This window comes from Galeopterus variegatus, unplaced genomic scaffold (genome assembly GCF_000696425.1).
Source record: "Galeopterus variegatus unplaced genomic scaffold, G_variegatus-3.0.2 Scaffold3068, whole genome shotgun sequence".
NCBI lineage: Eukaryota > Metazoa > Chordata > Mammalia > Dermoptera > Cynocephalidae > Galeopterus > Galeopterus variegatus.
Window position 1 is genome coordinate 164,324 of NW_007729179.1, and position 25,606 is coordinate 189,929.

General features: G+C 51.7%; 1 protein-coding gene across 2 annotated transcripts in view; it reads left to right on the forward strand.

The window, feature by feature from the left end:
• NADK (NAD kinase) overlaps window positions 1-25,606 on the forward strand; it is a 26,707-nt gene extending 1,101 nt beyond the window's left edge. The window contains exons 1-12 of one of the 2 annotated variants that reach the window (XM_008583869.1): window positions 7,085-7,121; window positions 12,130-12,354; window positions 14,826-14,909; window positions 19,303-19,432; window positions 20,104-20,212; window positions 20,310-20,395; window positions 21,220-21,322; window positions 21,714-21,868; window positions 22,044-22,143; window positions 22,221-22,378; window positions 22,920-23,002; window positions 23,599-25,606. In XM_008583869.1, coding sequence (XP_008582091.1) covers window positions 12,182-12,354; window positions 14,826-14,909; window positions 19,303-19,432; window positions 20,104-20,212; window positions 20,310-20,395; window positions 21,220-21,322; window positions 21,714-21,868; window positions 22,044-22,143; window positions 22,221-22,378; window positions 22,920-23,002; window positions 23,599-23,749 — 1,332 coding nt within the window. In that variant the 5' untranslated portion in view covers window positions 7,085-7,121; window positions 12,130-12,181 and the 3' untranslated portion in view covers window positions 23,750-25,606. Of the gene's footprint in view, window positions 1-7,084; window positions 7,122-12,129; window positions 12,355-14,825; window positions 14,910-19,302; window positions 19,433-20,103; window positions 20,213-20,309; window positions 20,396-21,219; window positions 21,323-21,713; window positions 21,869-22,043; window positions 22,144-22,220; window positions 22,379-22,919; window positions 23,003-23,598 lie in introns of those variants that run through there. The other variant, XM_008583868.1, reaches the window with a different exon arrangement.

The following is a 25,606-nucleotide window of genomic DNA, read 5'->3' on the forward strand; positions in this document are numbered from 1 at the left end:
GCCCTGCGCGGGGGCGGCGGGCGGGGTCCCGGGGCGCGCCTCAGCCGCAGGGAAACGCCGGTCCTCCCGGGCCCGGCCCCGCGTCCTGTCCCCCCGCGCCCCTCCTCGCGCGTCCCGGGCGCGCGCCGCTGCTCGTCGAGGCTTCCTCGTGCCTGAGGCGACGCGCCGGCCCGTCACTTCCCTCCGCTCCGCGGAGCCCCGTTCAGGGGACGGGCGGCCGAGAGCGGCTGGCACACGGGAAGGGGGTGCCTGCCATGAAGACCAGAAACCGAGGCCGCGGTGTCCTTGCGTTCGGCACTTAAGAAAATGTGGGTTTCGCTTGAGAACGAGGGAGCAGGTGGTTCTCACGGACGCTAGTGGCCCTTCATCTGTTGCCTCAGGGCTGTGGGCGGGTGGCCGGGAGCTGTGCCCCGCCTGCGCCCGGCTGAGCGGCCTTGCCACGGCAGGAGGGGGCGCTTCGCGCTGCTGGGCCTCTTCCAGCAGCTCCACTTTCTACCCCTTCTTACGTCTGTTGACAGTTGCCGCCTCTTGACAGCCACCGCCTATTGACAATCGCCGCCCGTTGACAGTCACCGCCCACTGACGGTCACCACCTGTTGACAGTCACCACCCGTTGACGGTCACCACCTATTGACAGTTGCCGCCCGTTGACAGTTACCACCTATTGACAGTCGCCACCCACTGACAGTCACCACCTATTGACAGTCACCGCCCATTGACCGTCACCACCTATTACTGACAGTCACCGCCCACTGACAGTCACCTATTGACAGTCACCGCCCATTGACAGTGCATGGCTTCAGTTGTCCCGGGCAAGTGGGTGTCAGTGATGTGATGGTCCAGATGGTCTTGCTTGTAACCCCAGATTCCATTTGTGCTGTTTGTGCTGGTGGCTTATCACTCATTAGCAGTGGCTCCCGGCGCACCATTGGGTGCTGCTAGAGTTAACGCATGAGAACAGGTAAATCATAGAAGCGTTTGGGTTCTACAGACGGATAGTGAAAAGTGTTCAGAGAGAAAGGGCGAGGGTGGCCAGACAGTGTGTGATGGTTCCACACACTTTGTGACGTGGGAAAGACAGGTGATCGTGCCTGGCCTCACCATTCACAGCCACTCAGACCCTTGTTTCCACACCGGCCTGGAGAAGGTGCAGCCATACCTCTGGAAGGCCCCCTTCAGAGCTACAGTCCTTTTAAGTTTATGAGGTTGCAGGATCAGGCTCTGTGGTCACACTGCCATAGAACTTTCCAGAAGGTCTTTCTGGGTTTATACTGCACAGATCGAGTGCTACTTGTATCGCATCCCACCACACCCGGCATTATTTATTTGGGGGAGATAAGATGAGTAATTTAATAGGCACTGAGTGTTTTCTCCGAGCTCAATCTTAACTAATGGATCGAACATTTCCCCATTTCTGTCACTAAATAACTTTTCCTTTTTATTCATTGTTTCAGTAAATATTTGTTGAGAGCCCACACTGGACCTCATGTATATGGTTTTTGTAATTGTGTGCGTGTGACTTCGTTCATGTCCCTCGTACACTCATTGGCATCCTAATGCTCTCCTAGCCACTCTGCGTGAGTTCTTTATGAATGCTTTGCTATTGTGCACCAGTACCTTTTTTCTAATAAAACTTCCTCATGCAGAAGTTGTTCTTTAAAATGAGATTCATGCTGTGAGGAATTTGAGCGCACTTGGATTGGCGTGGAATTCTCTGAAAGCACATTTTAATGCCGTGCCCAGTACTTGCCAGGAAGTGCCAAAGTCCTTCCATAGCCCTGGGCAGTGTTCCCACAAGCAGCCGCCACAGGCTCCGGGTTAGAATTGTGTCCCAAACAAACTTGACCTAAACACAAGTCCTGATTCACCATTGTCAAAGAAAATATGCTGTGGAGTGGAGACAATGTAAACTTATAAAGCTGATTTTAATATTTAATATAATTATTTTATGAATTAGTTTACTGCTAAGTTATCAAGTTAGTCTTTGCAAGTAAATATTAACAGAGCTTCTAGATGGTATATTGGGAATAGATGATTTTGAAAATTTGCCTTTTGGGGGCCGGCCCAGTGGCGCACTGCTACAGTGCGCTGCTTGGGAGTGCGGCGGCGCTCCCGCCCGAGGGTTCGGATCCCACATACAGACCGGCCGCTCACTGGCTGAGCGAGGTGCGGGAGCAACACCGAAGGTTGCAATCCCGTTGCCGGTCCCCGGTCCGGTACGGGAGCAACACTGAGGGTTGCGATCCGTTGCCGGACACGGAAAAAGACAAAAAAAAAAAAAAGAAAATTTGCCTTTTGTGATTTTGATTGCTTTATCCTTTTTTATTTACTGTCTATAGACTCACAGGAAGTTTTAAGAAATACTGCTGTACCCTTCACCTGTTTCCTCCAGTGTTAACATCTCATACCTTAGCAGTGCAATGTTAAAACCAGGGGGTTGATGTTAGAAAAATACTGTTACCTAAGCTACAGACCTTATTCAGATTTCACCAGTTTTATGTGTGTATGTGCATGTGGTTCTATGCAGTTTTACCCCGTGAATAGGTTTCTGTTCCACCACCACTATCAAGACACAGACCTTCATCATACCAAGGCAGTCAGTCCCTCATGCCACCCGTTCACAGTTCCACCTCATTCTCATCCAGATCCCCTGGCAACCGCTAATCTGGTTTTCATATCTATAATTTTGTCATTTCTAGAATATTAAATAAATGGAATCATATAGTATGTAACCATCTGAGATTGGTTTTTTTCTCTCAGCAAAATTTGCCCTGCAATCCATCCAGACTGTTGCACATATCAGTAGTCCATTCCGTTTTATCGTTGAGTAGTCTTTTATTGTATGGATGTATCACAGTTTAACTGTTCACTGGCTGAAAGCCATTTGGACTAATTGCAGTTTGGAGCTGCTGTGAACATTTATGTACAGATTTTATGTGAACATAAGTTTTTATTTTTCTGGGATAGATGCCCAAGGTGCAATTGCTGGGTTGTACGTTTAGTTTTTATAAGAAACTGCCGAAGTGTTCTCCAGAGTGACTACCATTTCACATTCCCACCAGCAGTGTGTGAGCGATCCTGTTTCTCTGCAACCTCTCAAGCTTCTGTTTTATTACTGTTTTTTATTTTAGCCATTTTGTTAGGAGTATAGTGCTATCTCATTGTGATTTTAATTTGCATTTCCTGATGGCTAATGATGTTGAACACCTTTTCTGGTTCTGTTTACAACCTGTAGATCCTTTTTGGTCTGCTCATCTCTTTTGCCCATTTTCTAGTTGGACTGTTTGGTTTTTTTACTGGTGAGTGTTGGGAGTTCTTTTTATATTCTCGATACAAATCCTTTGTTGGATATATGGCTTGCAGATATTTTCTCTAGTCTGTAGCTTATTTCAACCCCAGGGTCCTCCGCAGAGCAGAAGTTTCTAATTTTAATGAAGTTTAGTTTGTCGACTGTTTTTCCTCTTATGGACTGTTCTTTCTGTGTCATTTCTAAAAAGTATTCCTCTAGTCCTAGGTCCCGAAGATTTTCTCCTTTGTTTTCTCATGAAAGTTTTAGTTTTACGTTTAACATAATTGATTTGGATCCATTTTGAATTAATTCTGTGTGAGGTTTAAGTTGAGGTTACTTTTTTTGCCTGTGGATGTCTAATTGCTCCAGCACCGTTTGTTGAAAAGACTGTCTTTCCTCCATGGAATTCCTTGTGTACCTTTGTCAAAAAATCACTTGGGCGTGTTTGTGTGGGCCAGTTTGTGGGTGCTCTACTCTGTTCCGTTGATCTGCATTCCTGTCTTCCACCAAATGCCACACAGTCTTGAGCATGGCTGTGTGGAAGATCTTAGGACTGTGTGTAGTGGCTCATGTTCCTTTATTTTCCTTTTAAGAAACTGTTTCAGTTATTCTAGTTCTTTCGCCTTTCCATGTAAATTTTAGAATAAGCTTATCTTTATCTACAGAAAGTCTTTCTGGAATTTTGATAGAAATTGCATTAAGCCTATAGATCAGTTTTGGGAGAATTGACATCTTTGCTATGTTGAATCTTCCAGTCTGTGAATCTGGGTCTCCATTTATTTAGATGTTCCTTGTCTTCTTTCATCAGTGTGGTGTTGTTCTCAGCATACAAGTCCTGTATGTGTTTTGTTGGATTTATATCTTCCAAGTATTTTTAAGTGATTGTAAATGATGCTGTATTTTCAATTTCGGTCTCCCTCTTTTTTGCCTTGTTGCAGGCTGGGACCTTCAGTGGCGAACTGAATAAGGGTGGTCCTTGCCTTGTTCCCAGCTTAAGGGGAAGGCATTCATGTTTTCACCATCAGGTATGATGTCAGCTGTGAGTTTGTTTGTTTTTTTCAGATGCTCTTTTTCAAGTTGAGGGAGCGCCCCTTTATTCCTCCTTGCTAAGGATTTTTATCATAAATATGTGTTGAATTTTGTCAGATACGTTTTGAGCATCAGTTGATAAAATCAGGTGATTTTTTTTTCTTTACCCTTTTGATACAGTAGGTTGCATTGATTGAACCAGTTTTGCTTCCCTGGAATAAACCCACTTGGTGATTGGTTTATTGTTTTTATTTGTATAGCTTTTTAAGGTTAGTGAAGTGAGGAACTGGGAGTGAAGATGTCTGTAACTGGCTGTGATCAATTCGTTGTCAACACCTCTGCACTCAGACCCGCCACTGTGTTTTGCTTTTTGGGGTTTTTTTGGTTTTGGTGGCTGGCTTAGAAGGAGATCCAAACCCTTGACTTTGGTTTTATCAGTACCACACTCTAACCAAGTGAGCTAAGCAGCCAGCCCTAAACATTATATATTGTGCATGTATTAAGGAGACTTTAGATAGGACAAAATATTACCCCAAAACTTAATTTCATTCTTTTTTTGCAGCTGGCTAGTCATTCTTAAGACATAAGTAGAAGCTGAGACAGCATTACCTACATGTTTAGCTATAGAATAAATTACATTCTGGTACTTTTCCCAGGAACAGCTTGAGGAGTTGTTATAAAGTGATTTCGGCCTAGTTAATGTGTCTCTCGGAAGACTTCTGCATTACATATTAAGTGTAGGGGTGGGGCTGGGAGGGTCATTCCTTTTATGGTAGGATCTTTCTTTTCCAAAGGACCTTCGTACATGGAAAGGAGCTCAAAGTACTACTTTGTTCAGTGCCAAATTTATATGACTTATTACCTGGTAAATAAGACTTTGAAATTAAACTTTTAGGGTTGGCTGGTTGGTTGCTCAGCTGGTTGGAGCATGGTGTTGAAAACACCAGGGGCAAGGGTTCGATCCCTGTACCAGCCAGCAGCCAAAACAAACATGCAAAAAAACAGTTAAACTTTTAGCGTTGATTGCAGATATAAGATTTCCTCCAGCCATTTAAATTACAATTACAAATAATGATTTGTTTTTTTGAATATGTTACCCATAACATCAAACAAAATATGTAAAACTCCAATGATTATAAAATTACCATCCTTTGGAAAATTTCAACATCAAGGGGTTTAATTCATTTCTTCTCTTGTTGGGGTTATAGAACTCTTACTGATAATTATTTCTGTACCTTTCTGGAATGATAGCATTTTCCACATCCCTCTAGGATGGCAGCATCACTGTCTGGCTCAGACTGTGCATTCAGTGTTTGGTGGTGAGGTGTGTGAGTGGCACACAGGGCCACAAGTGTCCCTGAGTGACTCCAGCTGTAGAGCTACACACTGAGCAGTTTCCACTGTTGTTTTATTTATATCATGTCTTAAACTTCCTTCAGTTTAGTGAGACTTTTTAAACCATGCCTTGCACCTGGGTTTTAGCCTCTTGTGACCTGGCCAGCTCCTCAAGTGTGGTCTTCAAGTGTTGTATGGCCAGAGTTTTGTAATCTATTACCTGTAATTATTGCCCACTGATCTTATGTCTTACTAGAAATTTAGGTATGCTCTGGTAGGACATAATTTTAACTGTGAAGGAAGTAAGTCAGAGTCTGTGCAGCCATTTCTCCTCCCAGGACCTTTGGCTGGCTCCTGCCCTGTGCGCCTGTTGGGCTTCCCTTCTGGGTGGAGTCCTTTGTCTCTGTTCTCCAGGGGTCAGAGTATGGGCCTGGAAGCCACTGGCCGGGTGGTAGCTCTGCCTAGTCCAGGCTGTAGACCCCAGGCAAGTGGCTCAGCCTGGTCATGCTTCAGTTAAGACGGGCCAAGGTCCTGGTTGGGCTGTGTTCCTGCGCTCGTATGGTCTTGCGCAAGGGTCCACACTCCTGCACCTGCCCAGCCTGGCTTCCCTGTCCCTGCTTGTCACCCTCCACAGATGGAGGAACTCCTGTACAGAAGGGGCAGCATGGCCTCAGCGTTGGCCTTTCCCTCCCACTGGGGTCAGTTGGAAATTAAAAACCTCTTCTTATGGTCACCCTTCTTTGTGTGATGACTTTTTTGTATGATTTGCTGACTTTTCCTTTATGGATGCTTTTTCTCAGAATTCACTTGTTCCGGTTTTCTGTAATTATTTTCTTACTGAAGCTTACATGGTTGCAGCTTGGCTGATAGGGTCCTTAAGCTGCCTGTCTTGCCATTTTTTGGTGACAAGTTCTAAATCCGAGATGGGGCATTTACCTCTCAGGTAGCCAGTGGAGAACCCGTTAGATGCCGGGATGCAGCCCGAGTCTGCATGTGGGCAGGGTGGTTTGTCTGGAGGAAGCAGAGTGGCTGCTGCAGGGTCTTTGTAACAGAACTCAAAATTATTTTTTTAATGATATTTCCTTTTAAAATCATTAGTTCCAGTTTCACTATAGCATTACTAGATTCCTTTTTATTTTGTTTTAATGAATACACTTTAAACTCATTTTTTTCATGGTACACCTACTTAGGTGGCTTTTAAATTATCTTGGCGTCTGTTTTTATAATCTGCATGGCTTGCTGACACTCTGGACAGTCTGACGATGTGTGGAGCCCCTGACTAAATGCAAACTCACGGGATAACGAGGGTCGCAACATGGCCTCAGTTTACTCACCCACGAAATGGATGTGATCCATTGCAATACCCAGCGGTGAAAAGCACGTTTTGTGACAATGTGACAAAACTATATACAAAGGAAGCAAATGCAGGTGGAGGACTGTGCACACTGGAGGGAGCACGCAGGTCAGTGTAAGTTACTGCCAGCATTCTTGTACTCACGGTGGGGTGCGATATGATTGGAAATAAAAGCTAACAAGGAAGAGGGCCTTGCGTGGCTCCCTGGTGAGTGCACAGCCTGATTCACGAGCCAGGGTCTGTGCCCGTGAGGGCTGGTGAGCCAGAGGCAGAGGCGAGTGGGGCAGGACAGGCGCCTGTCTCAGGATATCCAGGAGGTCAAGTAAACCAATGCCAGTGAAGCATTGGGACAGCCGAGGGACAGCAGGACAGCGAGGCACAGCAGAGGGACAGCTAGGCCACTCAGCAGGGTCAGCTAGGAGTGTTTTTCTTTCAGACAGTTCTTATTGTGATGAGGTGGACACATCTATCCCTTTTTTTCCCCAAAAAATTCAGCCAGAATCTACCTTCCTGCATCTCTTACCAGTGTGTCCTGTGCCATTTCAGACACTGCATACTTTCCGGTGTCTGCCATCAGGCCCTCGAAATTGCTTTGGTCCCTGCCAGGACCAGTGTCTCTGGTGTCCAGTACTTGGTACGGCCGACTGGCCCTCCACCCTGAAGCCCTCACTGCTCTTGATTGTCAACTTCGTGCTCGTGGTTTTGTCCCAGACTCCTTTCCACATCCCTTCCCTTGGCTCCTGAATGGGAACATGCCCCAGATTCAATCCTCGGGCCTTCTCCCCATGGGGAGTCTGTGTGCCCCTTGGCTGTCAGTGCTCACCATGTGCCTGCGGAGCCCAGAGTCTGTGGTCTGTCTCCCTCCCCATCCTAGAAGGGAAGCTACAGAAATTTTATTTTGCTCACATGCCAGAAAAATGCCTTGCTGAATTCTGCGATAATTATATTCACATATAATTCATGATGGTATTGCCCAGGGGAGGTGAGCCACAGGTGGCTGGATGTTCAAGGCAGGAGCTAAGGAGACAGACCCCACGTGAAACTGTAGGGACAGGTAATATCTGACAGGTGTTATAAAGGAAAGAAAAGGAAGAGTGGGGGCGAGCAGGTGTGTTCTGGGGAGCTGACGTTTGAGCGAAGATCTGGATGCAGGGCTTCCAGTGTGGGGATAGCACAACCGAGCCTTGCAGTCTTGCGCTGGTCCACTTGCAGGTGCGCACTTTTGCTTCCTGGAGGGTGCCCCGGGAGTGGGATGGCTGGACTGTGTGGCGGCTGTGGTGCCAACACTTTAAGAAACTGCCCAACCGTTTTCCAAAGTGGCTGAGTTGTTTCCCCTTCCTGCGGACAGCATGGGAGCGCTCCAGCTCCTGCACATCCTTACCAGCCCCTGGCGTACTTAGTTCTCTCACATTCCAGCCATGCTGGTGGTTGTGGTGGGAACTTGCCTTTTCCTAATGACTGATGATGCTGAGCATCTTCTCATGTGTTTACAGTCAGTATGTCGTCTTTGAGGAGGTGTCTGTTTATATCTTTTGCCTTTTTTTTTTTTTTTTTTTTTTGCAGCTGGCCTGTATGGGTATTTGAACCCATGACCTTGGTGTTATAAGGCTGTGCTCTAACCAACCGAGCTGACCGGCCAGTTGGCTCTTTTGCCCATTTTTAAGTTGGGTTGTTTTCTTATTGAATTTTGAGAGTTCTTTATATATTCTGGATTTAATGTTGTATCTGTGTTTAGCAAGTATTTTTTGTCAGTCTGTGGCTTGTATTTTCATTTTCATAACAGTGTCTTATGAATAGTAAAAGATTTTAGAGGCCATTAGGACTTTTTCCAATGCTTTTTCTAAAAGTTACAAAGTTTCGGTCCTTAAATTTAGCTCTGTAATGCATGTTGAGCTAATCTCTGTATATGGTGTGAGTTTTGAGACTCATTTTTTCAGACATGGCTATCCAGTTTTTCCAGAACTATTTGGTGAAAAGATTGTCCTCTCCTTGTTGAATCATCTCAGCACCTCCATCAAAAATCCATTGACTGTGTATGTGGGGTGGGTCTATGCCTGGGCTGTTTGTTTCCTTGAGCTCTATGCCTGTCTTGATGCCAACCCCAGACTGTCTGGTTTCTGCAGCTTTACAACAGGTCATGAAATCGCACAGTGTTTGCTCTTCAGGTTTGTTCTTTTTCAGAGTTCTTTAGCTGTTCTAGATCCTTTACATTACCATATTAATTTTAGTATCAGCTTGTCATTTCCTGTGGAAAAATCTGCTCGTGTTTTGTTTTTTGAGTTTGGGTAGAATCTGTAGATCAATTTTTAGAGCAATTTGGGGAGAACTGAGATCTTAATATTTTCTCCAATCCATGAACATGTTATGTCTGTCCATTTATTTAGGTTTTCTTTCATTTCTGTCAGCAGTGTTTTGTAGTTTTTATTGTATATGTCTTTTTGGGGGGGTGGGGGGCTGTCTAGTACAGGGATCTGAACCCATGACGTTGGTGTTATAACACCGCTCTCTAACCAGCTAAGCTATTGGCCGGCCCCTTATTATACACATCTTGTGCTTTTTGGTCAAATATATCCCTACACGTTTTATATTTTAATGCTATTGTAAACAGTATTTTAAAATCTCAATTTGCTATTGTTCATTGCTAATGTATAGAAATACAGTTAGTTTTGTTTTTTTTTTTTTTAAAGACGACCGGTAAGGGGATCTTAACCCTTGACTTGGTGTTGTCAGCACCACGCTCAGCCAGTGAGCGAACCGGCCATCCCTATGTGGGATCTGAACCCGGGGCCTTGGTGTTATCAGCACCGCACTCTCCCGAGTGAGCCACGGGCCGGCCCTACAGTTAGTTTTTGTATATTGAATTTGCCTCCTGCAGCCTTGCTAATAAACTCACTCACTAGATACAGTTACTTTTCGTAGATTCCTTATGATTTCCCACATAGAAGGTCATGTCACCTGCAGGTGAAGCTTCCTTCTTCTGTCCTTTCGCTTTTGTCTCTGTTTCTTGCCTGGCTGCACTGGCTGTGGCCTCCAGTACGGTATTGAATAGGAGTGGTTGTATCAGACATGTTTTTGTGGGCTCTGGTTCTCACTGATTTCTTTATATATTTGGGTAAAGCATCAGTGTCTCTCAAGCTAGGAGGATATTGATCCACTAGGGCAGTGTTGTCAACCCTAGCTAAACATTAGAATCACCTGTTAAAAATACCAGCACCTGGGCCATACCCTCAAATTCTGATTCATTTGGTCTAGATGGGCATAGGAATTCATGTTTTTTGAAGCTCCTCGGGTAGTTGTAAAGTGCAGCCAGGGTGGGAACCACAGCTGATGGAGAACAGGGAGGCCCTCACCTTTGACCCTAACCTAGGGTCTATGGTCTCGTCCGTCATCCCCAAACATCCCTTCTGCCCTCCTCGCCTCCATCCCATGCATCTTAGCTGTCTGGCTGCTATAACTGCCACAGACTGGGAGCCTTGGGCAGCAGAAACTTATGTTCTCACAGTTGTGGAGGCTGGAAGTCCAAGATCAAGGTTCAGCTAATTGGGTTCCTGGTGCAGGCTCTTGACTCACATGCCCTCACGTCACCTCGTTTCTGTGCTCATGGGAGTGGGAGGAGGTAGGGGAGAGGGCTCTGGGGCCTCCTCCTGTAAGAACATTACTTCCTTAGAGGTCTCATCTCCAAATACAGCTACACGGGGCGTTAGGGCTTCTGTGTATGAATTTGGGGGACATATTCAGTTCATAATGCCCCATTTACCCTTCCTGATGCCAGCATCCACCTCGTCCTCAGTTTGTTAAGGTTTTTTTCTTTGAGGAAGAATGTTTGGCTTTATTGTGTGTATCGTAGCCTCTGTCGAGGTGGTCTCACTGTGTCCTTTGCTTACGGATGGAGTGGGCTGTGTTCAGCCTGCCTGGTCATAGGCATCACCCATGCTGCACTCAGGAGGGTCTGCCTCAGTGTTCCCGAGCAAGAACCCCATGTGCTTTGCTGTGCTCTGCCCTGTCACCCCCTTGGCAGGTGCTGGCTTCCCAAAGAGGACAGCAGGCCTGGCTCGTCTGCAGCAGCAAGTCCTCTGTCCTCATCCCTCTCGAGTCACCATGGTGATTTTCAAAGGAACCCTGATCCGAGTTTTCTAGTTTGTGACTGTGTTTGTTTCAATCCCCCAGTCTAAACCATGGTCTACTTACTATAGTTTTCCTCCACACCCGGTTCTTCCTTTTTTGTCTTTAGATGTAAAGTTTCTGCCTCTTCTGCTTTTCTTAGGATTGTTTTATTGTGTTCTAGCTTTACTGAATTAAATGCTTGGTCCATTAGTTTTCATGCTCAGGAATTTCAATGCAGCTTTAGTGGGTTGAATCGACTCTGGCTTGGTGTTCACGTGATTCCTGTAATCTGTGTATTCTGTATGTTGGTTCTGACACTCACTTTGATCCCTCAGTTGGTTAGGAGAAAGTTCAAAAACTCCCAAACGGTAGGAGGGTTTTTGTTTCTCGTTTTATCTTTTCCCGGTTTTGTTGTATTGTAGTCAGAGCATGACCATTCACTCCTTTTTGGAATTTGAAGTTTTATTTGAGGCTCACGGTAGCTCAGTTTACTACATACAGGTAAATGTTTCATTGGTGCTGGATGAAAAAGTAGACTGCTTGCAGGGTGTGGAGTTCAGTATGTAGCCACCAGTTCAGTCTTATCAGTTACATATATTCAGCTTTTCTGGACTGTGCATTGTTTGAAATTGCACATCTGTGTTGCTTCCCTCTTGTTTCAGTGTGTTGTCTGTGTGCGACTTTCTGTTTCGACCTTTCCTATTTGGCGATGAGGGCTCCTTTGCCGTGCACAACATCCTCCCCCCCAGGGTGACCGCTTTGCCTGGTTGTGATGGGAATGCTCTGGCTTGGTAGTTTTGCTTGTCCTTTGACTTTTAGCTCTTCTAGATTCATTTAAACACCACAAAGAGATTCCTGAGTTCTTTAGTATCTCTGGGATGGAAGCAGCCTATTTTCAAAGTTCTTTGATAAAGTGGGCTCTGGCAACCTCTTCCCTAAATGCAACGGTTGTATAAGTGTGCGTATACACTGTTGTTGCCTTTGCATGTGTATCTGTTTTACTTATTTATTCTGTTAGGTTAAGGCATCGGTGTTTGTCTGACCAAAGTTCTCACTGGGCAACTGTGGAGATGGAGCCAGAGAAGATGAGACCGATCAAGGAACCGAGTGCTGACCCGGCCTCGGTCTGCTGCGCCACGTGCCACGGGGACGAGACCTGGACCTATGGCCACCCCATCCGGGGCCGGGCCAAGTCCCGCAGCCTGTCTGCCTCCCCCGCTCTGGGCAGCACCAAGGAGTTCAGGTACGACCAGGAAGGCCCTCTTCTCCCTCCCCTCCCTCTCTGAGTAAGATGTGCAGATGTGCAGGAGTGCAGCATGTCCAGGGTGGGGACGTGCGTGTCCACAGGGCCATGCACAGAGCCGCTCACTGGAGCCACCCTGACTTGTGGCGTTAGGTGAGAGGGACCCTGAGGAGCAGGCGCATGTACTCTGCAAAAGGTGTCTGCGATGTGAGGGGACCTCCCTCTGGACTTCTGCCGGCTCTGAGAGTCTGGCAGCGGTGGGCCCTGTGACACTCTTGCCGGGCGTCAGCCCCTCCCCTTGCCCGTCCCCTGGGGTGTCCGCGGTGTGCTCTTGCACAACGCCGCTTGAGCAACAGCCTCGGTTCTGTGCACAGGCCGCCTGCCAGCACAGAGCTGGGATGGCACCTGGGGACGCTGCTCTCCTTCTGGTGGTGGTGAGTTTCAGGGGGGAGTGTGCCAGAGGCCTGTGTTGCCTCCAAAGCAAGGGCCACAGGAGATTTTTGGTGAGAAGTCATTTTTACAGATGGAAGAACTACAGAGCCTCTCGCGTGGTGGGCCGCAGGTGCAGCTACAAAGTCTCCTATTCAGGGAGTTGTTGCATGAGCCGCATGTGTGCACAGGACTGCATGCACAGCCCTGTCAGGGCAGCTTCTCTTAAGCTTGTGGTCCCGTACTCCCAGGCCACTACAGCGCAGCACTGCGTGCTCTTGACAGTTCTGTTTCAGAGGACGTTGAACCTGATGTGGTGGCAGTGGGTCAAAGGCAGCCTCTGTTGTGACAGACGCCATCAGGGCTGGGGAGAAGGGTGTGGTGTGCTCAATGCTCAAACACAGCCTGTCTTCTGAGGAACAGAGATGAAATGTACGTGGCCACTTAGAAAACGTGTTGTTTTCTGCAGGCACTAAACTACATTTCCAATCATCTTTTAAGTCCCTAAATAAAGCTCTTATTTTGTAACATATTTAACAATTTTTAAAAGACCTAAGTGAATAAATCTAGTACATACTTAAGTCCAAAAAGGCCCCAGGGTGTGGTGACGGCCACCCAAATGACCACTGTTCTTGTCAGCATGGCACAGTCTTGGCCAGACCCCAGGACTCTTGTGTGGGTTACCCGTCCCTTGTGAGACGTGGAAAACCTTTTATCTGCACCGGGGTGTGAAGATGCCGTTGAGCCACGACACTGGCTGGTGGAGAAGGAAGCGCATGTGCTGCTCAGGTGGGCTGCTTTGCAACAGCACCCAGTATGCAGCGGGAGGCCTCTGGGAGGCCCTCAAGGCTGGCGTGGCCTGGTTGGCGCTCTGGCCACAGTAGAAGCGTCCCAATCACACATAGGAAGGGCAGTCGCAGGGCCACTGCGGCCTGTTGCTGTAAGGGCCCCTGGGCCCCTGAAAAGGGTGGGGGCCCTGAATGGCATCACTCCCAGCACGCTCAGGTGATGGGATCACGGCTGGTCGTTTTCCAATTATTAGAAAACTTGGGCTGTTCAACTAGTGTCTTTCTTATTGTCGTGTATAATTCTGAGTGAATGTTTTTTTCTTAGAATTATATTTATTTATTTTTATTTATTTATTTTTTATTCTTTTTTGTCTTTTTTTACTGACCGGTAACGGGATCGCAACCCTCGGTCTCGCGCCCGTACCGGGGACCGGCAACGGGATCGCAACCCTCGGTGCTGCGCCCACACTGCGCTCAGCCAGTGAGCGGGAACCGGTCTCCACATGGGATCCGAACCCTCGGCGGGAGCGCCGCCGCGCTCCCAAGCAGCGCACTCTCCAGTGCACCACCGGGCCGGCCCAAAAGAGACTCAGGCCTGGCATCCAACTATTTTTGTGTGTGTGTGTGTGGCTGGCCAGTACAGGGATCTGAACCTGTGACCTTGGTGTTACAAGGCTGTGCTCTAACCAACTGAGCTCACCGGCCAGCCTTAGAATTTTAATCTAAATGATTTATTTTGTTTGTTTTTTGGTGGCTGGTCAGTGCAGGGGTCCAGACCCTGGACCCTGGTGTGATGAGCTCCACGCTCTAACCACTGAGCAACTGGCCAGCCCCGATCTAGATTATTCGGAGATGGTTTCTAAGATCTTGATTCCCAAATGCAGACCCAAAGACTAGCCCTGAGAGACGCTGTCTGAATTCAGATTCCCAGGCCTGTCCCGCGGTCACATGTCCCTTGCTCTAGGCTCATTCCTGCGCCTCTCGCTGGTTGGGCTCATTGTTCTAAGGAGCATGTTCAGATCGCCTCACTGTGTCCCTAGCTGCTGTCGCATGCGGTGCTCCAGTGCAGCGCCATGGACCAAGGTGGGGTCTTCTGGGACTGTTGTGTGGGTGCTGGGCGAATGATGGCGTTACTATCACTTGAATTACACCTGCACCTTACAGTCTGATGTGATCTGTATCTGTCTGTCACACGTGTACATGTTAAAGCTCTGCCAGCCACTCTCACAGCACCTGTGTGCCCTCTCCCCACAGGAGAACGCGCTCTCTACACGGGCCGTGCCCGGTAACCACTTTTGGACCAAAGGCCTGTGTGCTGCAGAACCCCCAGACCATCATGTAAGTCCGCTGGGGCCACGGAGACACCAGGTGGGGGGCCTCCCTTGGGAGCGTGCGTGTTGTTGTGGGAGTGCCGTATTATGGAAGACTCTGACAGCGAGAAGTGCGTGTTGAAGTCATTTTGACAAAGAGCCACATGGGCGTCTTCACCAAATCCCCTGGAGTGCAGGGCATCGAACGGAGGCTCACAGATGAGGCTTCTCCACTGGCCTTGAGAAAGTGGACAGCGGACGGCCAGGGTCATGACCAGGTGGACAGGTCCCAGCCCTGGGGTCTATGTTTTGGGCAGGGTTGAGTGGCCGTCAACATAAGAAATTTAGAGCTACTTTTTCGTTTCTAACAGTTAAGAACTCGGGGGGGGAAACTGACTATGTCCCATTCTAATAAGTTATTCCAAAACTATAGACACATTAATTGGCTTGTTTTCTCAATTTGATTTTACTTGTTTAAGAGATACTCTGCCTTGCAGGCGCTGTGGCTTGGTGGGTAAGTGTGTCCTGTGCACCCCGCTGAGCCGTGCGCTCACATGGGTAGCCTTGATGCCCTGGAAGAGGAACTACTTACAAGCTTAGCAGTTAGTGTTGTTTCGTGTACTCTTAATCTTTAATGACTCTCCATCAGTCCAGCTTCTTCTGTTTGTATTAAATGGTTCTAAAAGGGTGAATGCTTTGTTAATATGTTCAGTATGGTGGTCTAATTGTGGTTTATGTCTTTATGGGAAAGAAACAGTAAAACGATCCATCTGGTATCAGTGCTTCACGTTTAGGAAGTGAAAGTTCCAGCTCAGCTCTGAGAGTTGGGCTCTGCACCGTGTATGGGTCCTCACTGCCCTTCTGCAGAGGGGCTTCGTTGTTGTGCCTCTGAAATTGGCCTTTATGCAGAACACGCCCCCCAGGGCCTCCTTCAGGAAGTCCTGGGTATTTCACATTCTGCTAGGCAGGTTTGGGTGTGGTTCTGTGAGGGATAGTACTGTGATTGTCAGGTAAAAAGAATAACTTGAGGGCGTAAAATGGAAAAGATCAGATCATGTGTTGCTTTTCCTTGAACAGGCAGGCACCATGTATAGTAGGGGCTGGGGGTGTACGGTGGGGACTGAGTCATAGCAGCTCTGAGTCCCTTACAGCAGCACGGTTCCCACACCACACATGCCATGCCTCTGGGCCCCCCACTGAGCTGTTTGCTGGAGGTCAGGTGAGGGGACAGCAGAGGCACCCATTCTGGCACCTGCAGGTCATCCCAGAAAATGCTTTGCAGACTGTGACATGCTGTGCCGGTGTGAATCCAGCAATGTGGTCTGCTCTGCATCCTGCAGCTGCTGAGGGTGGCCCCTGAGGACTGAAGTTAGTGCTTTTTAGGCAAAAACCTGTCAGTGCCTGTCGTCGGTTCCAGGAGCTGTCTGTGACCTGTCTAGTTACTGCTGCCAAATGTGGGGGGGGGTCTCGACCCGTTGTTTGCCTCCCCCACATGGTCCAGCCACAGATGCTGTCATCGTGACTCCAGAACACACCCCAGTGGTCACAGCTGCCCTGTTGCCAGGCCGCCGTCTGCCACACGGACTCATAACCACCTGCTGCAGGCCCACAGTCCATTCGTCCCTTCCCTGCACAGGCCACCCAAGGCTCCCCACAACCTCACCCAGTCCAGCCTGGCAGCCAGTGCTCACCCAGTGTCCCCCGGGACCTCCCACCCCCTTCCTGTGTGTGCCCGCACTCCAGACTGGTGTCCTCGGCCTTTCACCAGCAGCCTGCAGGCCCCTTCTGCATTTCCTGGTCTCAGCAGAGCTGCCCCGTGCTGCTCACATCTCGGCCTGAGTGCCACCTTGAAATGACCTCTCCTACTGCCCAGCCTTAATTAGCCATCGGTTCCTCCGGGCCAGCCCAGGATGGCTGTCTGAGGTGTGTGTGTGTTCTGCTCATGACCCTCGCCCTGGAGACGCTCCTCAGGCTGGGACACAGGGTGGTGGTGACTGTTCCCACATTCAGTCAGCCCTGAGCAGGAGGGTATAGGGCTGCAGGGCAAGGGGCAAGTGGCCTCCTCTTCCCGGCTCCAAGCTCTGCGTCTCTGAGACCATAACCTTTGGGGGCAGGACTCTTACCCACTCACCCCTTCTTATCTACACCCCTTCCCAGTGCCTTACTTATGTGGTTGGGGACGTGGATTCAACCTAACACTTTCCCTAACATTCAAAAATAATATATTGTAGACGGTTGATTATGAGGAACTTCTGCTTCCTGCTCAATTGTCCAAGATGTCACTGTGAACACGTTCTCTGTTACTTGGGATGTGTGGGATTGCCAACGTCTGCGAGTTCATATGGGTCTCACTTGGAGCTGTCGCTGTTGGGTACCCACAACCCCATGGGCCTGGAAGGGTCAGCATCCCATTTTGCAGGTGACACAACAGCAGGTTGAGGGACCGGTTTGTGGTCACAGGGAGGGATTGGAGCCCAGGCGGTGCAGGACAGCACTGCAAATGGCCCTGGCTGGGTATAGCGGACCCTCAGGGCTGGAAGGTTCACAGGCCAGGCCCGCCTTGGGCTGTGTTGACATGTAGGAAGGACAGCCAGGGCGGGCCGTGTGCAGGGTAGGGGCTTCACTGTCTGACTCGGCCAGAGGGCTCGCCTGTGCTCCCTTGAGGCCTGTAGCCAAGTAGAGTGACACAGTCTCAGAGTGAACGCCCTTCCACCTGGCCGTGGCCTGAGAACAACACCTCCCACGGGCGAGCCGGTTCCACAGGCCTGAGCAGCGGCTGGAAGGGGCTGGCCTGCGGGGGCCTGGCCCTGGTCCTGCCTGTGGGCAGCGGGGGCAGAGGCTTGTCCCAGGAGCTCAGGTGAGAGCAGGGAATTGAATGTGACCTCTTTGCTGTTAAAAGTGACCCTGAGAATTTTTTTTGTAAGTAAGTGATTAGGCAAGAAGGCTGTGGGGTTTTTTGTTTGATTTCTATAGCTTTAGGAAGCTCTTTTGACTTAGTTGTTTTCATAAAACTTTTAACAAGTCACTTTACAATTATGTTTTGCTTTCAGTTTTGAGGATTCAGAAATTAGGCTTAGAGTGTGAATGCACGGGCAGGAGAAAGTTGGTGAGGCAGGGCTGCGCTACAGCCCCATCGTTTGCACAGTGTGGCCGCAGTGCAGCGGACACCCCAGCCGTCCTCCAGCAGGCGGGGGCCTCCTGGTGATTGGGGCAGCGATGATGCTCACAGAGGGTGTCAAGAGTGACCCCTCACCTCCCAAAAGCGCCTGGAAAGGGTGAGTGCTGGGCAGGTGTGGACGGCAGGATGAGTCCCCGTGCTCCTCCGCTCTGTTACCAGCGGTTTGTGTCACAGTTTCGAACGTGGCTAGTGGGACTGTCGAGTTCCCAGGGAAGTCTTCCCAGCAGGGCATGATTTGCAGGTTCTGGGTTGGGGGGCTGGCTCTGGGAAGCGGGGTCTTGCTGCTTGCTTCTGGCTCTGCTATTTCCAGCACTTGTCCAGTGGGGCTGAGGGCAGGCAGCACGGAGCTGAGGTGAGCCCTGACTGTGGTGACGGGCTCCACAGCCTAGGCAGATGAGCTTGCTCGCCTCGGTGTTTCGGGTGGTGATGGGCTGGACTGGGATATTTCCTGTGACTTGCGCAGTACTGGGAATCACAGCTGGGTGGGCCTTGCCACTGGAGAGATGCCCTCAGCCCAGCACCTGCTGCACAGTGTGGTGACCAAGGCAGAGGGCTGCAGAAGCTGGCAAGGCCGTCGTCCTCAGCAAGGCCACTAAGCCAGTGCTTTCTTCTGTGAAAATTAAGGGTGAACCAAGTTCACCAGTGACATAGGTGCGTGCAAAGCAGGAAGCATATGTCCTGAGGGGCCCTGGGTCTGTGTGAGACCAGAAACTATGGGTAGTGGGTCTTGGGAGCCAGGCTGGTTGGTTGGACGTTTATGAGAAGCCTGGCATTCAGTGGGCGTGGAGTGAGCACCAGGCAAAGCGCAGCCCAGGCTTGGACTCCCCTAGTCGGTTCTGTAAGCCATCTCTGTTCCAAAGGAGCTGGCGGTGGGTGTCATTAAGGAGCAGAGCAACGAGCATATATGAGGTCGGGCCCTGCACGTGAGCGGTGAGTGCCTGGCCACGTGGCCTGAGCCTGCTTGTGAAGGTCTGAGCAGGGCAGGGCCTTCCAGGCGGGGACTGCTGAGAGGACCATCACTCAGGATCCCACTGAACCCTGGCCCTGCTCTTGTGGAGAGGGCCAGGCGGCGGGCGGCAGGGGCTGCTGGTACTGCCCCCACCCTCGTGGTGATTGCAGTTGAGTGCCTTTGTCCAGGAGTTGAAAACACATTTTTAAGGACTCCTTTTCTTTCCCAAGTCATAGGCCTTTCTCCTCGAGGGAAGGGTCACTGCTGGCGTGAACTCTTCTGTCCGCCCCACAGGCACATTCAGGACCCTGCGCGGCAGCGGCTGACGTGGAACAAGTCTCCGAAGAGCGTTCTTGTCATTAAGAAGATCCGCGACGCCAGCCTGCTGCAGCCCTTTAAGGAGCTCTGCACGTACCTCATGGAGGCAAGCTGGGTGCCCCGACGCGGGGAGGGCGCTAGCAGACTGCTGTCTGCCTCTGCTCTGAGAGATGCAGGAGCACACCGCCTGCATGCAGCCAGGTGTCTTAGGCTGTCTGTGCTGCAGTGACAGAGTGCCACAGTCCGGTGACTTATAGTAAACAAGCACATTGGCTTACAGTTCTGGAGCCTGGAAATCCAAGGTCAAGGGGCTGCATCTGGTGAGGGCTTCTTGCCGCATCATGCGTGGCGGAAGGGCAGAGAGAGAGCAAGGGGGCTGAACCCCTCCAGCAGTGACAGCATTAGTCCCTCTGTGAGGGCAGAGCCCTCAGGCCCATCACCTCTTAAAGTTCTCCTCTTCATACTGTTACCTCGGTGAGGAAGTTTCAGCTGAGTTTGGGAGGGGCAGACATTTGAACCATAAAGCGCCAGGTCTCTGATTCCAGAGCCCATGAGGTCCAAAAGCTCACAGGAGCGGGGTGGCCTCTGTGCCACACTCCAGGAGCCCTAGCAAGGTGAGAGTCCACAGGAAAGTGAGCAGACTGGGAACTTTTCATGCCATCAGAAAGTACAAAGGCCTAGAGGGAGCTTCTGGAAAGACCAGCATGATCCAGGAGGGGGTAGGAGCGATGTGGGGTCGGGTGGGCTCCATGGGCTCACTGCGTGCTCGGCTTTCAGGAAAACAACATGATTGTGTATGTGGAAAAGAAAGTGCTAGAAGACCCTGCCATAGTCAGTGATGAAAACTTTGGACCAGTGAAGAAGAAATTCTGCACTTTCCGAGAAGGTGAGCCGTCGTTTGGCTCCGTCGGGGTTGGTCAGAAGTTCTGGCAGGGGGCTACCGTGTGACAGCTTTTTCTTGTTTTTGTTTTTATGTTTTCTAGATTATGATGACATTTCCAATCAGATAGACTTCATCATATGCCTGGGGGGGGACGGGACCCTGCTCTATGCTTCCTCGCTTTTCCAGGTGAAGCTCGGCGTCCTGGGATGGAGGGCGTTCCAGTCCGAGGTGCCGTGTGGGGAGGCACTCTCAGAGTGTGCCCCGCCTCTGTCCTCTCCGTCTTGTAGCTTTACGCCCTGGGGTGAGGAGATTTCCAGTGTTCTTACTCTGACGCAGGCTGAGCTGTTTTTCAGTCCAGCTCTTTAGCAATAGAGTGAGTGTGCAGACAGTGCCCTGCAGCGCGTCTGCGGCTGTCTGGCCCTCCACAGCTGTGGCAGCAGGAGTCTCTGTCCTCGCAGGGGGCCAACTGCGAGTGCAGTGCAGCAGGGCAGGGCAGGGCAGGGCAGGGCAGGGCAGGTGGGCGAGTGGCTGCAGGTGCACAGCGGGTCTCCTTGAGGGGTGCCAGCACCGCCGGGCTGGCTGGCAGGGAGCAAGGGCAGGCCAGCGGGCAGTGGGGACACACCACCAAGTCAGAGCTGGGGATGGCCAGGAGCCACTCAGGACAAGAGGAATGGGTGCAGGGCAGCGGTTCCCCTAGCAGAGCGGCCCTCACCCGCAGCCGGCCCCTGCGTGCCTCCCTCATCTCGCAGGCTGTTCCTGTCCTCCATGAGCAGCTGGCTGGCCGGTCCTGCTTTTGTGTCTTCTCGACGTTCCCCCACGTCCCGCTTCTCCCCACTGGCATGCCAACAGTGACCTGTGCTCACTCACACACATGCCCACCCCCCTCCAGGCAGCATCAGGGTCTGAGCCCTAGAGCTGAGCCCCACAGATAGGTCCCTTCCCCAAAGGGCTAGGCGGTGCCGCGGACAACTTGGGTGGCTGCTGAGTGGCCTCTCCCCGCGGGCTCACAGGGCAGTGTGCCTCCAGTCATGGCGTTCCACCTGGGCTCCCTGGGCTTCCTGACCCCATTCAACTTCGAGAACTTTCAGGACCAAGTCACTCAGGTGATCGAGGGTAAGTTGGAATGTCGTGGAGCCCTGAAGCCCTGAAGCCACTCTGAACATGGGACTGCCCTCCCCTGGGCTGTGGTTTTTGTGTTTTTTTGCTCTTTTTATTTAATGGTGCATAGAGTGACATTTAAAAGTTTCAAGATTCAGGGTGTTCTACATTTTGAATGGTTCAGCCATTTTTTATGGATGTTGAGAAGTTTCAGCAGGTCACAGGGTGAAGCCACCATGTGTGTTCAGTAGACATGAAGCCACAGAAATGTCACTCTTGACTTGGGGGTGGGTCTCTGCTTCCTCAGGGGTGGGGTCCCCAACCCCCACCGACCTCCCTGGGCTGCAGCCCCCTGACCCACACCGACTTCCCTGGGCTGTGCCCCCCTGACCCCCGCTGCCCCCAGGGAACGCAGCTGTTGTCCTCCGGAGCCGGCTGAAGGTCCGAGTGGTGAAGGAACTCCGGGGCAGGAAGACGACCGTCCACAACGGGCTGGGCGAGAGCAGCGTGCCGGCTCCTGGCCTGCACGCGGAAGTCGGGAAGCGGGCCGTGCAGTACCAGGTCTGCAGACACATCCCGGCGAGGGGGCCTGGGGTGGGAGGAACCTGGGGCTGGACCCCGTGGAGGAGCTCGCACCCTGTCCTCAGGACGAGGACCTTCCAGGAGCCCAGGGCAGACACAGGTGCCGGCGCTTGTGCTGCCCTCTGAGCACGCAGGGCCTTGCCGTCCCCTCCAGGTCTTGAACGAGGTGGTGATCGACAGAGGCCCCTCCTCCTACCTGTCCAACGTGGATGTCTACCTGGACGGACACCTCATCACCACGGTGCAGGGTGACGGTAAGGCCCAAGTTACCGTCATAGGGCCCTGAGCGTCCTGCAGGGCGGAGAGTGACACCTGCCCCTGTCCCCGTCAGGAGTGATCGTGTCCACCCCGACGGGCAGCACAGCATATGCAGCCGCAGCTGGGGCCTCGATGATCCACCCCAACGTGCCGGCCATCATGATCACGCCCATCTGCCCCCACTCGCTGTCATTCCGGCCTATCGTGGTCCCCGCAGGGGTTGAGCTGAAGGTCAGAGCCAGCGCCCTCTGCCTTTTCCCGTTTGTGAGCTGTTCGACCTCATGCCAAGGACTAGGAGCCATGGGACCTGGTGCCCTGGCCCTGCGGTGCTGGCCTTGGATCGGAAGGGGCTTCGCACCCATTGTTTGTGGCTGGCAGTGCTGAGAGCGGGCCGGCCCCTCACAGTCTCTCTCGGCCTCCTGGGGTGGGGACATTGCACGTCCGGCAACCCCAGGTGAGGAAAGACCCATACCCGGGCAGCCCTCAGGGTCTCTGTCCTGGAGTCTGGCCGACTTCCTCGTCATCACCCTAACCTCTGTTCATTTCCTGCCCTGGAGCCCCTGCAGGCCACCCCAAGCCAGTGTGCCCCTGGCCGTGCACTCTGGTGGGCGGGCCACGTCTGCCAGACGTGGTGAGAGCTCTCCCTGGCACCAAAGCTGGCTCTGTACTGGCTGGCGCTGGGGCCTCCGGCGAGCACCCAGGGGTGGGGGCCCCAGGAGTGCATTCCCCCCACAGCCCAGGGCCCACACCTGTCTCTGCTTGATCCCTGCAGATCATGCTGTCACCAGAAGCAAGGAACACTGCCTGGGTGTCTTTTGACGGACGAAAGAGACAGGAGATCCGCCATGGAGACAGGTGTGGGGCCATGGCTGCTCTGGGTACTGCCTGCTGACCTGGTCCCGTGGTGGGTTGTGCCTGCTCACTCCTGGCAGCCTGTAGGCAAAGTACTGCCACCTGGAACAGCAGAGGGCCGGGGGCCTGAGCCTTGTTCCCTGGGCTTTGCATTGTCACAGGAGGAGGGACTGTGCCTGGATGCAGGACTGGCCCCAACTGAGGCCAGGGTACGTCACCTCAAGCACTGAGCTCTGACGGCTGCCTGCGACCCACTGCACATGAGGGCAATGGATCCTTATCCCTCACCCCTGCCCATCCCTGATATAGGCTCATCCAGGATGGCCCAGGCCTGGGGGTGCTGTCCAGCAGCAGGAGTGTAGTGTCCCAGGTCCTAGGGTAGGCTGAAGGGAGCTCATGGCTCTGTCCCAGCATCCTCTGAGTGCCCACCTGGTGCCTGCCTCAGGTAGAGGCTGCCCAGCCCCTGGAGGAATCAGAAACCTGGGGCCAGGCCACCCTGGGGCAGGTAGGTCAGGCGCGGCTCGGGCCAGCTCTGGCAGGTGCCGCGGCTCAGCTGCTCGGGGCTCACGCGAGCTGTGCTGCTTTCTCCCTCTCCCCAGCATCAGCATCACTACCTCCTGCTACCCGGTGCCCTCCATCTGTGTCCAAGACCCTGTGAGTGACTGGTTCGAGAGCCTGGCCCAGTGTCTGCACTGGAACGTGCGGAAGAAGCAAGCCCACTTCCCGGACGAGGACGGCGAGGATGGCTAGCTGCGCTGCTGTGCAGGCTCAGCACCAGGGCCCAGGGTCCCTCCCATGCGCCCTCTTGGGACAGGCCACCCGTGCTGCTGTAAGGGTCGTGAGCACCTGCGGGCCTTCGGCCTCACGTCGCTTCTGTCGCTTCGGTCACAGCCGGGAAGAGCCTGGTCTCCCTTTGTCGACCAGATCAGCTGTTTTTTAACATTTTAAATCTGACTCTTTTTTTGCATTTCTAAAGAAGCAAAGTGGGGAATGGGCTGGGGTCTCCACCTGGATACGCGCACGCGGTCCCTGTCCAGGGGCACGGGCTCTTTGTAATTCCAAGTCAGGAAACTTTTCTATAAATCAGTCTGCTGAAATTCAGAGGGGGCCAGAGTGATTGATCTGCCCTTTGATGTGGAAAATAAATGTTTCAGCCAAACACCTTCCTTTAGCGTGGGTGCTTCTCCCCTAAAGCTCCTTGCAGGAAACCGTCAGGCAGGGGCTCAGTGAAGGGAGCAAGTTGCAGGTGACTGGCAGGCAGGTTTGGAGAAGGCTGGGTGCATGTCTCCCGTCCCTGCGCTGACTCTGGCTGGACCAGTCCCGGTTCCCAACCCTCTGGTTCTCTCTCTGACACCGCGTGGCCCCTGCGAGCATGGCGGTGGCCATGCCGGGAGGGCAGGGAGGTCTCGCGGTGTTCCCACACACTGCCCGTGTGCCAGGGTGCTGGCACCAGCTCCTGAGAGGATATTTCAAATCCTGTGTGTCTTTTTAGAGACCTTTTAGACTTTCTGAAGTGCCGTGTACATATATTCTTGTACGCACTTTTCTGGAGATTTGGAAGGGAGAGAGCCTGTCTTGCCAGGCGGTGTTTATTCTGTGTCATGTGTGGCGCTGTGCTTGGGCAGCTGCCAGTCGAGCAAGGTGCTCTCAGGTTGAGGGTCCAGGAGAGAGATCAGTGTTTCAGGGGTTAGGAAGCCCTTTTATTTTGCAATTGTCATGAGAATTTTGAGACAGATTAGCAAGTGAGGGCAACATGGAGGGACTGAACTTATCGGTTCTGCTCCTGCTCCCTCGAGTCTCAGGCTCGCAAGGAAACCAGCGGTCGCTGGGAGCATGTGTGAGAGCGTGCACACACATGTACACACATGTGCACACAGTGAGTGCTCAGGCAGTGTGTGTCTGCCACGTGGGACCTGCAGTCTGTGTGGTCCTGCTCAGAGCTGTGGCTCAGCCGGCTCCACAGGAGGCATCTCCTGGGTGTCACCCAAGGGCTGTCCACAATACAGCATCTTTAGAGCAGCCGCTCTGAGTTTTGCTCAAGAAGTTAACAGGGAGGGTGGGAGCCCACCCGGCCTTGGACCCACCTCTGCAGGCGAGCAGGCGCACGTGGTTCTTCATGCCAGCTGGGGCCTCCAGGGCTTGCCCTCAGCCTGGGGTCTTTGGCTTGTGTGTGTTTATAACGTGCAGGTCTTGCCCCCGACCCCCAACGTGCTCTTGTCCAGGCACCTCAGCACCCATCACCTTGAGCTTCCAGAACCCTGACTGTGAGCTGGGCAGCAGGCTTGGCTGCAAGGCCCAGGGTCTTCCTGCATCTGCTGCGGCCCAGAGTGCGGTAGAGCCCAGCCGGCCTCCCGTGGGCGAAGGAGAGAGAGGAACCGACACCCCTGCTCCGACTCCAGAAGGCAGTGGTATTTGGAATTCTGGTCACTCATCTAAACAAAAAGGCAGGTCCTAAAGCAGCATGATGTAGGAATGATCTAGAAAACTTTGGATTTTTGAAATAAATTCTTAATGTTTCATATTGTTAATACCTTGAAATTTTGTTAAATGTTGTCAAAGCTTTATTACTATTTTCAGATCCTTTCATTAAATAGACTTGTGAAGAAA